Genomic DNA, 13,479 nt, shown 5'->3' with positions numbered 1-13,479 from the left:
ATTCAGAATTAATAGAGCTCTTCGGTCCCAGAGATAGCCCCAGGCTTGGCTGCAACGCTCCTGTGGGGATTCATTTACTCAGGTTGCTATGCGTGGGCCGCCAACACGATTTCAGGAAGGGTGTGGGATCTTGCGATATGTAGCTTTGAGACTCAGGTACCTGCCTGTCGCGGACACCAGCTGTGGGTTTGGTTTCTTAATAGTTGAAAGAGTGTGTAATAAAACTTCCAAAGCAGTTAACTGTGCTTCTCCGTGAGGGGAACTCATGGTAGCCCACAAGACCAGGATGCCAGCTGGAGCTTCAGTTTGCACGAAAAATGTGCGTCTGGATATTTGGGCTTTGTTTGTTTTTGTTGTTGTTTGGCACAAAGGGAAGGACAGGAGTGATTCATGTTTCTCAGTTGCTGAGGGCAGTGGGAGGAACCAGATACCATTCAGAAAAGGCAGCCGAAGTTTTCATATCCATCTCTGGACTATACAGACCTCGGGAGCAGAATTCTTACGGAGTTTTAGGATGAAAGCCGGCCCCAAAACTCCCTTCCAACCCACTTGGTGACACTGTCTTCCCGTGCTCCCATTCACACGGCGTGCGAGGTGGTGCGAGAATACACTTGGCGGGCGACATTCACCTTTACAGTGTCCTCTTCTCTTTTTTTTTTTCAGAGATGCCATAACAAAAATGAAAGATGTTTACCTGAAGAATCCTCAGATGGGAGACCCAGCCAGTTTGGATCACAAATTAACCGAAGTCAGCCAAAATATAGAAAAACTGCGGCTAGAATCCCAGAAATTTGAGGTATGAAAACACTGTGGGTGGTGAAAAGTTCTGATAGAAAAAAAAGAAACTGAGGAAGGGCTGGGGATGCTGTAGAGCACCAGCGATTCGTGCAAGAGATGCGGCTGGAGGGTGTCGGGGGGACTTGGCAAGTTGTGATAAAAGGAAAAGTGGTCACCCACCGGCGGTTCTGCCCCTCGGCTGCCCTCTGCCCAGGATGTCCCCTCAAACCGACATGCACAGTTGTATTTGGATGCGTTGTTCTTTGGTTTAAGTGCTTCGCTTAGTCGGTCCTGTTCCAGCGCCTGTTGATAATGGATACAGCTGCGAGTGTGCCATTGTGAATCCAGAAGTGAAAAAAAATCAAGTCAAATACGTTACGGTTCTTACAAAGGACCCATCATCAAAGGGTCAGAGAGCTGACAACTGCTGAGAGACACAAATTAGAAATGAGTAGGAAAGATAAATAAATGTTTTAAGGAGGGAGAGAGAAGCACTCGAGACCTATGGACAAAAGGCGTCTTTTTTTTTTTTTTTACCATTTTTCACTGGATTTTTAATTCTTTTTTGTTCTTAAGATTTATTTACTTGACAGATAGAGACACAGCGAGAGAGGGAACACAAGCAGGGGGAGTGGGAGAGGGAGAAGCAGGCTTTCCACTGAGCAGGGAGCCCGATGCGGGGCTCGATCCCAGGACCCTGGGATCATGACCCGAGCCGAAGGCAGACGCTTAACCGACTGAGCCACCCAGGCGCCCCCAAAAGGCTTCTTTTACCCACAAATTTCGAGGCTACAGAACATGGAAAAATATATCAGTGACTGATTGCTCCGGTCGGAATTGGTTACTTCTAGCAACGAAGGGTCAGATACGGCTTTTTAAGATTCTTCCTAGAATCCGTCAGTCAGTTACTACTGTTGGAGGGTTTAGAACCTAGAAATGTTCTTTCCTGGTCATTGTTATCCTTTGGCCTTTTTTACGCTATTTCCAATGTTGCCCAAGATAATTTTATCTTTTATCTTATTTGATTTCCTGTATATACGTTTCTCTACTATTAAAAAGAGTGACACAGTCCTCAAAACAAGAAAAGGTGAGTGTAGCTTTCACACTGAGCTTATGTGCAGCAGGAGTCTCCTCTTCTCCAGTGGGACCTCACGGTCACAGAATTTTGGAACCAGAAGAAACTAGAAGCGACTTAACTGAAATCACACCGCTGTTTTAAAAAGCCCAAGAGTAGAGGGGCACCTGGGTGGCTCAGTCGGTTAAGCATCCGATGCTTGATCTCACCTCAGGGCTTGATCTCATGGTTGTGAGTTCAGGCTCTGCCTTGGGCTCCACGCTGGGCATGGAGCCTACTTTAAAAAAAAAAAAAAAAGTTAAAAGCCCAAGAGTCTAACACAGTCCAGTGCTCTTTCTGCCCCATTGTGACAGTTGCCTAAAAACGTTTGCTTCTACTTCTCCAACGTGAGATGCACTAGGAGCAGTTGCCTGTGGGTGCCTTATACAGCCGAATGCAGAGACACTAGAGACCCCCCGGTGTGGTCCTTCTCGAGTCTCAGCTTCAGTGACCATTGAGCCCCCCGAATTTGGGGCCTGTAAGACTCCCTGGCTGGGCCCTCAGCTGAGCTCAGAGCAGCGTCTTTGGTGGCTTTTGCTTGCAGGCCTGGCTGGCGGAGGTGGAAGGCAGGCTGCCAGCACGCAGCGAGCAGGCCCGCCGGCAGAGTGGAATGTTCGACACCCAGAACCCAGCCACGGTCAACAACTGTGCCCAGGACCGCGAGAGGTACAGTATCTGTACCACGCCTGCTGTCTGGAGGGGAGCAGGTTTGCTTTGTGTTCGTGTCCCGATTCTGGAGGCTGGAGACGAGCGCGAGGCACTTGCTCCGTACCCAAGAGCCCAAGATGCCTGACCTGCCCTTTCCCCACCACGCGGGTCCCTAGTGCCGTGTGGGGCGGCGACGGAGCACACGGATGACCTGCGATGGCCTTGGTGACAGCAGCCGGGGTGGGGCCGGTGCAAGCGCGTCGCCGGGCAGTCGCTATAGTTGCTGTGTGGTTTCCTTTCTTGAGCAGCCCGGATGGCAGTTACACGGAGGAGCAGAGTCAGGAGGGTGAGGGGAAGGTGCTGGCCACGGACTTCGATGACGAGTTTGATGAGGAGGAGCCCCTGCCCGCCATCGGGACCTGCAAAGCCCTCTACACATTCGAAGGTGACCCGCGTCCGCCCGGTTCCCCACTTGCGCACGCTGTCCCTTCTCCTGCTGTGATTGGACCTTCTTCCAGATCTTTCTCTCTTGTCTTACCCTATCGTTCTGCTCACCGTCATCATCACCATCATTTGGTTCATGGCTGCACGTTTTGCCTGTTGGTCCGTACAATGGAACAGTTTTCGTGTGGCTTACTTACAGCAGATAGCGTGGAACAATGATGATTTCATCCGTTCGTCCAGTATTTCTGGGAGCTCCTGTCTTGTAAAGCCCCCAGAGGGGTGGGATGCGGGTGGGTCGGCGTGGCACCCGCCCCTGGAGAGCGGACACACATTTGGGGGAGGTCAGCTGACAGCACTTACCAGAGGCGGGGTACAGAGCGATGGCGCTTCATGGGACTGCGAGCTCCCTTCCTTAAGAGAATTAATTCAGGGAACTCTCCAGGCTGCTCTGCGTCTGAGGCGGGGAGGTGAGGGAAGCATGGGCTCGTGTGGCTGGAGCTTAGATGTCTTAGGTGAGAGTAGTGGAATCTGAGACTAGGAGTGGTGTCCTTGAGGGGGGAGGTGGGTAAGAATCGTTCGGAGTTGGGGGGGCCCCAGTTGAGCTGTTGAAAGCATTTGAGCAGAGCTATACCTTAGGACACGTACTGGCACATGTGTGGGACCCATCGGAGGACAGGGATGAAGGGCTCGAAAGACTCGCCTAGAGTTGCCAGAACGATGTCCCCTAGAAAGATACCAAGGATGCTGTGGAAGAAGCAGTCCGAGCTCAGGTAGGTTTAGGAAGCTCTGGGACCGATGGATCTTCCAGATCTCCTCACGACAGACCACATGTTCAGTGGGACAAGAAAGCACCAGGTTCGACGTCGCCAACGTAACCTCATTCCCACGCCCCGGCCCCACCCCCACGGCCCCCCTGTAAGCAGCTCCCCGGACAGTCTGCCTTTGAGAATTCTGTGTGAGCAGTGGGGCGCCAGTCTCGGGCAGTTATCTTAGCAAGTGGTCTTGGGGACCCCCGTTATTAAAGAGTGGGCCCGGAGAGGTCGCAGTCAGCAAACCGCTCAGACCCCTGGCTGACTGGAAGTGGGGAACAAAGACCGGAGGAAAGGGAGCAGATTCCTGAAGGTGCCCCCCTGGGGCCGCCCTGAAGTGGAAAGGTAGGAGAAAGGTGTCGTCTGGGAAGAGACACAGCGAGGCCAGGTTTAGGAGCCAGGGCCGACGTTGGAAGTGGACACGTGTTTCAGGCCCAAGAAGGGGAAGCTTAGCTACCGGCAAGAACCGGGATGGGAGAGAGAGAGAAGTGGGGATAGTGTCCGAAAAGGTGTCATTAAGAGACAGAGGAAGGGCAAAGACGTCCCCTGGGGAAGCCCCTGGCTCTGGAGTAGCTGGAGAAGGGTCCCGGAGAGCCGCAGTGGGGCGGGGTGGGGGGCCTGGAAGCTTCTGCGTGGTGGGAGCAGCCCTTGCAGGGCAACCGGGGAGGGGTCCAGTGCATCTGTTGCTCGCCCGCTGAGCCTCTTTCATTGCCAAGCCCCCTGTTTGCGCTCCTCCTGGATGTGACGGGAAGCTGACTCATTCTGATCTCGCTTCTCCAGGTCAGAATGAAGGGACCATCTCCGTGGTTGAAGGAGAAACTCTGTACGTGATCGAGGAAGACAAAGGCGACGGGTGGACCCGCATTCGGAGAAATGAAGATGAAGAGGGTTATGTCCCCACTTCGTACGTCGAAGTCTATTTGGACAAAAATGCCAAAGGTGCTAAGACTTATATTTAATACAACTTAAAAAAAAAAACTGTAAAAAAAAAATTGGAGTTGTCTCTCCCCACAACTATGACTGTACCCAGCGGTTCTTCCAAAGCGTGGCTGGAGGACACTGAGTGCGTGTTGTCACATGGCCACGCGGTGGGCTTGTAGGCGTTCGACACCAGAATTCCCTTGGCTAGTTTTGACTATAATCACATTTCACTTGCTCATGAAATATGACACGGAAAGCTGCCAACTGCCAATTTACAATTCTGTCATTTGAAATCGGATAAACAGTTCTTCCGGCAGTATCTGTAGGTATCCAAAAAAAAAAAAGTTGCCTTCTAGCTTCTAATCGCTATTTCTGAATTTAAAAGTCCACACACGTCAGAGGGGCGGGTAGGACTTCAGTTCTGTTTCTATCTAGCAACTGCGGTAAATGGAACCCCCTTAGAGTGTTACATTTTGTAACTTAATAACTTGAACTATGCTAGTTTGTGTAATCTTACAATCACTTGCTTTGGAGGAAGTCATAAATAAAACCTCCCCCTCCTTGAGGAAAGAGTAAGACGCAGCCTATGTTGGTACTAAACGTGTGTATTTTTCCTTAAACGTGTTTAAGATCATTGGTAGATCACCGTGAGTATCCTCTCCCCTGCGCATGATCCCAGACAACCCACTGAAATCTGGAAAAGCTTGGTTAACAATTAACCAGTTGACTTTTACAGGAGACCACTGCGCTCCCCGCTGCCACTGGGCTCCCCGCTGCCACTGACAGAGTCCATCAGATGCCCTGGCGCTGTTTCGATCACTTACAAAAAACAGCATGCTTCTTTTGGAGGTTTTGTGGCAAGTGGAGCTGTTTTCAGCTCACACTTCCCCAGGTGGGGCTATAAATAGCAGCAGCTGCTTCTACACGCAGACCCCACCCCCCCCAGCTCCTCACTTCGCGGAGGTGTTTTGGGTTTTTGGTTTTGTTTTGTTTTTCTTAATCCTTGACATCTTTTAAGACCCAAAATATGAATTTACTGAAAATCGTTTTAGAATTGCTAGCTCATTTTATATAATGAACTATAGCCAGACTAAAGTATTTCACCATCTTGAAAGGGATCTGGGTCACATGGGGTTTTGCATTTTTAAATTGGCAACATAGGTAGTGAAATCGATCACATGCTTAGAGATGGGTACCCAGCCCAATGTGTGTGCCCATTTCAAGAATCTACCCTGAGGTCACGGAGAACCAGCTATGAATGGCTCACAATAAAGGTGTCAAGTTCCAATTTACTTTTTATTTGGCTTTGAGAATTATTTATTCATGTCCTTCCTACTTTTACATAGGAAATTAGCTCCTTGCTTTTACATCGTGAGCTCCTTTTATAAGCTCAAGTCGATTTAAAGCTGATTCTACCAAAAAAAAAAAAAGCCGATTTAAAAATCAACAGCTGCTTATCATCGGGGTGTGGCACCTGGCCGGAGTTACAGGTGCTTGTTGTAGAATCTAGCAGAAAGTTTGCTACATTCCCCAAGGACCACCAAAATGGAATTTAGTAAACGCTAATGACAGCCTGATTTTTAAAACACGTTTTATTGTTAAATGATAGATTGCCAGGAGGCTGTAAAGACAGTCCGGAGCCATCCCGTGTACGCTTCAGCCGGTGTCCCCCCAGGGGTGACTTCGGACGTAAATGGTAGAATAATGCCCAAAGCAGGAAACTGACGTCGGTCCGCCCGCTTTTTAAAATATTTTGTGATTCAGAATTATTTTGCCTTGTTCTACCTTTGCTGATGTAATATCGATAAAGCCATTCACCCTGGACCCCAGACCTCTCAGGAAAATCATTTCTGTTCCCCTTTTTAAATATTTACCGCAAGTAACTCGGCTGACCCTGAAACCACAGGGATTCCTCTTCACGAGCTAGGGGAGGTTACAGCACTAGGCATGAACCCAGGCGAACGGGGGACCTCAGATATTAAAATCAGAGCTTTCTGTCCGATGATGGGACTCATTTCCAGCCTGTGAACTGCTACAGGAAGCAAACCAAACACTGAAAAAGTCTTAAAATGGCCGAGACAACGTGAGCCTCTGGAAGCCTCCCTTGGAAACTATGGCATTCCATGACGTTGTTGTGGGTTTATTTAGGTTTTTGGTTTTTTTGTTTTTTTCTTAACGGTTGTGAAAATTTGATTCAGAAAATGGCTCAGTTGGTTTATGGGGGGCGGGGGGGGCGTGTGTGGGTTTGGGCGTGTAATTGAATGCTCATGATTTTAAGTTGTGTGCCTCAGGCCCTTAGCACAGGCAGCTGCGGAGGAAGGACAGAACAAGTGTGCCTTGGTGCCCGCCGGTCAATGCACCGAGTGTTAGGAGAAGTCCTGAAACCATTCCCAAAGAATCAGAATTCCCATTTCTGCCCAGAGTATACTCTGGTTTTTTCTACCCTCCCCCCACCCCTGGTTATCTGCTAAAATGAAAGAACCCAAGTCTTGGCTTGCGGGTGAAGTTTTCTCCTTTTATTTTAGAGACACATTTAGAGGTTACTCGTGTATGCGTCGAAGCCTGTCTTCCCCACCTGGTTTCTCAGTCTGCTCGGCACCCCCAAGAACACTGCCCCCCAACCCCTCCCAGCCCGTGGGGAACTCAAACAGCTGTTCTGTGCCCGTGCACACGTGTGTGTGTGTGTGTGTGTGTGTGTGTGTGTGTGTGTGTTGTCAGCTACAATGTGACTATTTAATAATTGCCAAAATATTTAGACTAGAGGAACGTCCAGTGGGTCGGTTGGATTGTGACTGTCTTCTTTTATGGTTCAGTTTGGTTTTTTAAATTGCTTTCTGTTAAATATGTCCGTAATCCCCCCACCCCCCATCTATTTGTATATACTGCCATTTGAAAACTAAAAGGTTGACTTGAATTCGTTGTTTTAACGTTTGACTCTTTTGTCTGTTTGTTTTATTGGTGCTTCTGCTGCCTAATGACCGTTTTTGTTTTTGTACCCGCTGGGGAAGCCGGAAGGACTAGGTCCCCTGCCGGCCACTCCAGACTTGAGTTTATTGTAGACACTTGTGTTCTGAGTAAGTTTTGTTCCAGTACGGCCAACACGATTGTCTCTCTCTTCTCCCCCTGAAAGAAAAGAACCTGTCTGGCTCCTCTTAGTTGTACCCTCATATCTGCCTCTCTAATAAACGTATTTTTCTCAGTGTTGTGTATTTTAAATGATTTTTCACCTTTCCGAGAAAATGATTCTGTGTAATCCGGGTATTTAACTCTTTTGTCTTCAGTCATGGGGAACTTTTCCAGCCAAATGCTTTTTTAAAATTCTGCCCTCCTCCTGCCCTCCCCCCCCCCGCCTTTTAAATGATGACACCTTCTCTGTCTCTCGCCCTGTGTGCACCTGAGGGCTTTACGAGTCTGTCTCTCCTTCCTCTCCTCCCCCCTCCAGATGAAGAACTTTCACTGTTGATTGCTGAGTAGACGCTGAGCGACACGTTTTTCCTTTTCGCCAAGATTTTACTTTTTTTTTGGTAAAGCACCGAGAGTGTCGGTCAGGGAGAGAGGATCGGGCCTTGAAATTCCTTGCATCCTCCTGGGAAGCGGGTCACGTTTCTTTCGGCCGAAACTCGGCGGACCCAGAAAGAGGGGCTGGGGGTGGATGGGCGCGGGTCTTCCGTGTGGGCCTCTCTTCCCTTCAGGGAAGGCTAGCCCCTGAGGCGACCTGAAACCGTGAAAGTTCCTTATCTCAGACGTGCCCCGTGGTAACACCCCACTGCTCTAAAGCTGTCCCCCTCCCGGGCGGCGCAGTCTACGGAGCAGACTGTCCGCCCCGGACCACCGGCCTCCCTCTAAACACTCTTTCTCTGTCTTTTTGTGTTGTAGATTCCTAGAGGCGGATGCAGGAGCCGGAGCCTCAGTGAGCCTTCCCAGGAGAACCCCTTCGGTCTGCTTGTCTCCGCAGGCCCCGGGCGCCCGCGCGCACAGACGGCTCCCGGGCTGGGCCGGCGCGCGGCCCTCCGACGACATCTCAGCCTGAAGCCGCATCCCCCCCGACCCGCCACGCGGCCGCTTGCCTTTTTCTTTCTTTTCTTCCCACAGCATGCTTCTCATGGCCCTGCTCCCCCCACGGCCCGTCCGGCCACCTCTCTGGGGGCAGTTCTGTCCCTGTCCCGCACCCCCACCCCACCCGGGGCCACGGAAGGCAGCTAGACACGTGCTCCCTCCTTCCCGGGCCCCTGCCTTGGCCCTCAGTCGGCCTGGCGCGTCCTGGCCCGTCCATGGTTCACACTGTGCCTTTCGTGAAAACTTCGCCACTGGTCTCCCGGGGGGAGACGGACAGAATCTGGACAAGGAGGGTCAGGCGTGCACCAGGCGGACTGAGCGAGCGCCCGGATGTCATGGATGGATTCCCGCGTCCCGAGTCCGTTGACTCTTCGGTGGTCCTTTTCTGGTTAGGGGTCCTCACCTCATACTAAACATCGGCCCTTGCAACATTTCCTGGCCTGACAGTGTCCGTGGGGGGCGCTGGGGGACACGCAGGCACGCACACGCAGGCATGCATCCCCGAGTGCGCGCGCACGCGTTTCGATTGGGAGCCTGTGCTCCGTGGCCTGGAAAGGTCTACACTGGAAGTCAAATTCCATCTCCAGGGCCACACGCAGAAGCGTCCACCTTTCACGGGTGAGGGAAGGTCCCAGCCCACCTCCCTGCCATCGCCCTGCGGGACGTGGCGCTTGAGCGAGCGTCTCACCTCGGCCCTAGCTCCTTGCAAAGTGACAATTCCCGTTTTCCCGTGAACTCCTGAGATTCACATCTTCGGATTCTAGCGCTTTCCTCACCAAAGACCCTGCCTGTGAGGCCGGCGGTCCTTCAGGTGGTCCTGTGGCCACGGCTTCCGCATGTTCTCACGGGCTCCGTGGGCCACGGAGACTGGAGGGAGTTGGCTTTTTGAGCGAAGTTCCCTTCCTCTTGCGGATCCTTGAGGAAAATGTGAGGCCGTGTAGCCCGTGGCCAGTCATGCCTTAGAGCAGCCTAGCTTCCCTTCTCTGGTGCAGACCCGGTCGGGAGGAGTCACTGGCTGCGAGTTTCTGTGAACGAGACACCATCCAAAGCCCAAGAAGGAACTCGGGCCTCTGTGCTCTCTCGTTTGGCTGTTGGTAACTAGGTGGTCACCTCGGACATCCTCAATTCTTCTCGACCTTTACGAATCTAAGACGAGGGTGTCTTATGGGAGCCGAAGGGACAAGAGGCAGAAAGGAGAGGTGCTAAGGGCTGGGCCTGTGTTCAGTGGCCGAAACGGTTCCTCTCAGAAACCGGGGTTGAGCTCGACCACACACCCCCTTCCGAGAGAAACCTCCCGCAAGCACATGCCCGGGGTAAGCAAGTGAAGAGGAAGTGGCTTTGGGTTTAAAGGCGAGCAAGCAAGCGAGCATGAGCCGCCCCCCCTTCTGTCTCTCTGTCTCTGTCTCTGTCTCTGTCTCTCTCTTGCCCTGAAGGGGGCCAGGCCCTGCGGTTGAAGACTACCTGCCTATCTGCCGGGATGGCTGAGGCCGTGGGGGTCTCGGGGCTGCTCTGTTGGCAGCGGGCCCCCGTTCCCCACAGCCGTGGGGAGCTCCTCCACCTTGTTGAGAGGGCTGCTTGCCGGATGCCCTGGGGCCAGGGGGGCCGGGCCTCGCCCGAGTCCCTGCAAACCTGCAGGTGTGTGGTTTGGCCCATCGTTGCAGCAGCTCCGCGGAGGCTCCTCCGCCAGCCCCGGGGGGAGGGATGGGGGGGGTCAGGAATCTCTAGGAACTTCTGAATCTCACCAAGCCAAGCTGACTGCTCTCCACAAGGATGCTAAATGGTTTTTTTAAATCGATTTTAGAGCCTCAGTAATGCATGTGCATTGCATCTTTCATATTCTGGGGTCAGGATAGATTCAGTTCTCACAACGTAGGGAAAATGGTATAAGCTGCAGTGGTTTGTTCTTTTAGTGTCTGTTAAGCCCAATAGAGAATATGCTCGTATCTTGTAGCCCCTGCACCTTTTTTTTTTTTATTCCCTTCTGAACCACCTGCGTCCAGAAAGGAATGGATCCTAAGTGCTTCTCCGTGTTAGCCTTGGTGTCGCACCCCGCCCCCCCCCCCGCCCCCAGTGGGTCTGTGCGGCTGTGTGGGGAGGGGAGCGCAGCAAACCTGAGCTCATTCAAGGAGATAAGTCATTAGAGGGTAGTTGAGGTGTATCCTTTATTCTGGGGATCCTCCTGGGAAATCATCTCTATAGGAGTATGGACCAGTTCCCGTAGAGTAGGGGAACTTCCCCATCTGCTTCTCGGCCACCCGTTCGCCCCCCGACGCCTGTCCTTTCTCCACCGATGCTAGAGTAGTGTTGTTGTAAGAATGACTAAGTTTTAAAGCACCTGCCCTGAACATGACCTAAAAACGTTTTTCTGCTGGAAAGAGAGGAACTTGTCATTCATCCAGTTTTTCCTTTGCAAGATAAAAAAGGCATGGAAAGCCGTCGTGGGATTTTCCTTCGGGATTTTAGCGCGCTCACCTCAGAAGCTTCCAGGCTGTGAGGCTCAGGCCAGATAAGCTGTAGCTTATCTCGCAGCACAGAGGCCCCCCCTCAGGGCTTCTGGTGACATCTGTAATTACAGGAGAGAGTTTATGGAACGTGAAAAAGTGACATGGATGCTAAGTATTTTTCCAGAAATCTTAGTTTCATACTTCCTCATACCTCTGCCTCCCCACACTGGTGCCGTCAAAACACTTCTTTAAAGAGTGACCCAAAATTCTATTTTAACCTGATGTTGAGCACCTTTAAACGTTTTGGTTTCTTTGTGTGTGTGGCACTAATTCTAAACTTTGGAGGCATTTCAGTGTTGTAACGGCCCCTGCCATTGTGAAGGTTCTGGAATTGCCCATTTGTCTCTGGAGATGGAATTAAACCAAATACAGTGCTTCCATTGGAAGGCTTATATTGACCTTGTAACTATATGTTAATCCTCTAAATGTTAAATAAAAGTATAACCTCTGTTATGTCGTCACGGGACTGTTTTGTGGCACGAAGAGGTGACCTCGGGCCCGGAAGCAGGCCGGGGCCGCTGGGTGGGGGCGGCTGGGGCTGGGCCCGTGTGCACCTCATTTACCTGATTGACCGCGTGAACCCAGGACAAGTCACGTAGTCATCCGCTCGGGCGCGCTTGCGACCCACTAGTTCTACCCACCACCCCACCTGCCGGAGGAAAAGCTGTCGGGGACACTGATGTGGGATTCAGGTCGGTTCAGTACAGGGACTTGGGGGGCTCCTTAGGAGCAGGAAATTTGTTTTCCATGCACATTCAGTGCGCAGCTACTCTAGGTCTTCGGGGCCCCTATTGGGGGGGGTGGGGGTGCTGGGACCGCGGGGCATGTTGGCATCCTGTGGGCAGTCTGCTCTGGCAAGTGCTCGAGCCCACCCTCTTGGCAGCCTGGCTGCAGTAACCACGGGCTTGCGCAACACTGCAGCGGGGAGGACCCCAGCCTTCCCCACCCAGCCCAGGATGTGCGCAGCGGGAGGCCCCGTTTCCCTGCCAGCATGGAGGATCCCACCCCAGGCTTTGGGGGGGGAAGGTACAGTGATTTGTGCCCACACCTTTTTAAGGCCCCTCAGAGCTGTTTTAGAACGGGAGGGAGGGAGGGAGGTCGCAGCAGAGTTGCTGAGGGGTGGGAGGTGAGGCCACCAATAAGAGGCCGGGCCTCACCTCGGCCTTCACCTCCTCCCCGAAACGGATGTGAGTGGCCTTCAAAAAAGCAAGAGCTCCTGACTCCGAAGGCAGCAGACCTGTCAGTCAGCCTCCCCCAGTGGGCCTGGGAGACTCAGCAGCCCGCCCAGGGCGGGGGGGGGGGGGGGGGGGGCAGGGCCAGGCCTCCGCGGCCTCTCCTGGCCTCAGGGGCACCGGCCGCACCCAGGCCCCACGGCACGGCCGCACAGGCAGTGGCGACCCCTAGCGGGAGAGGGGCCAGCACAGAGGGGAAGGACACCCCGTGTCGGGGACCAGGTGACCAAGAACACAATGGAAGCGGCTGAGCCGGAGGGTGGGGGTGGGGGGGTCAGGTGTCTCTCTTTTTTTTTTTAATTAAAGCAAAAGAGATCTCTGGAGTTGTCGGCCCCACGGGACAGCCCGGAGAGCCAACTCTGAATCGCTGCAGCCAAAGTGAGGCGCCGCAGGCCTGTGGGAGGGAAGGCGCCGGGGGCGGCTGGCCAGAGAAACGGCTGGCCTAGCTCAGCGGGGCTAACGTCCCTGAGTCCTGGGCCGTGAGGAAGCCCTGTCCCTGGCTGGATGAGGCCTCGCCTTCCCTCCCTGGCCTCTGCTGTTCTTTTCTGAGAAGGGGAGGCAGCAAGCCTCTCGGGTGGCCAGCACCCTCTCGGACCCGGGATTAAAATGCAAACCCGGCATTCAGCAGCCACTTTGTGAGCATCAGAAGCTGCTTCCCCTGAAGTGTACCCATGAGACCCTGGTTTTAAACACTACCTGTCCAGATGGTATAGTGTGTGACTGTACTTAAAGACCTCCCATCCACTGCGGGCATTGCTGGGCCACAAAAGGTGGAGCCGAATCGGAGAAAGGACCCCCTGTGCCTTTGTTCTCAGAGCTAAGGGGCTAAATGTGGGAGGAAACAATGGGGATCTCCTCATTCTCAGGCTGTTGGGCCCGGGAAGGAGGCGGGGGGGCGGGGGGAGGTGAGGTGGGGCGGGAAGGATCCTGGGCAGCATTCTGCCCCCTTGGTGTGCACATCCTCCCCCCCCCCC

At 52.9% G+C, this 13,479-nt stretch overlaps 1 protein-coding gene across 4 annotated transcripts in view; it reads left to right on the top strand.

The window, feature by feature from the left end:
* Positions 1–11,730, top strand: part of FNBP1 (formin binding protein 1) — a 135,182-nt gene extending 123,452 nt beyond the window's left edge. For 2 of the 4 annotated variants that reach the window (XM_088018853.1, XM_088018854.1), the window contains 4 exons: positions 664–796; positions 2,436–2,557; positions 2,845–2,984; positions 4,573–7,912. In XM_088018853.1, the coding sequence (XP_087874979.1) occupies positions 664–796; positions 2,436–2,557; positions 2,845–2,984; positions 4,573–4,751 (574 nt within the window). In that variant the 3' untranslated portion in view covers positions 4,752–7,912. Of the gene's footprint in view, positions 1–663; positions 797–2,435; positions 2,558–2,844; positions 2,985–4,572; positions 7,913–8,589 lie in introns of those variants that run through there. The other 2 variants (XM_028090473.2, XM_028090472.2) reach the window with 2 other exon arrangements.
* Positions 11,731–13,479: the final 1,749 nt, after the last annotated feature.

This window comes from Eumetopias jubatus, unplaced genomic scaffold, assembly GCF_037043125.1.
Source record: "Eumetopias jubatus isolate StellerSeaLion01/CBP00866 unplaced genomic scaffold, mEumJub1_p1.0 scaffold_15, whole genome shotgun sequence".
In the NCBI taxonomy this organism is placed as follows: domain Eukaryota; kingdom Metazoa; phylum Chordata; class Mammalia; order Carnivora; family Otariidae; genus Eumetopias; species Eumetopias jubatus.
Note: the sequence above shows the minus strand (reverse complement) of the source record. Positions and strands in the feature narration are given on the sequence as shown.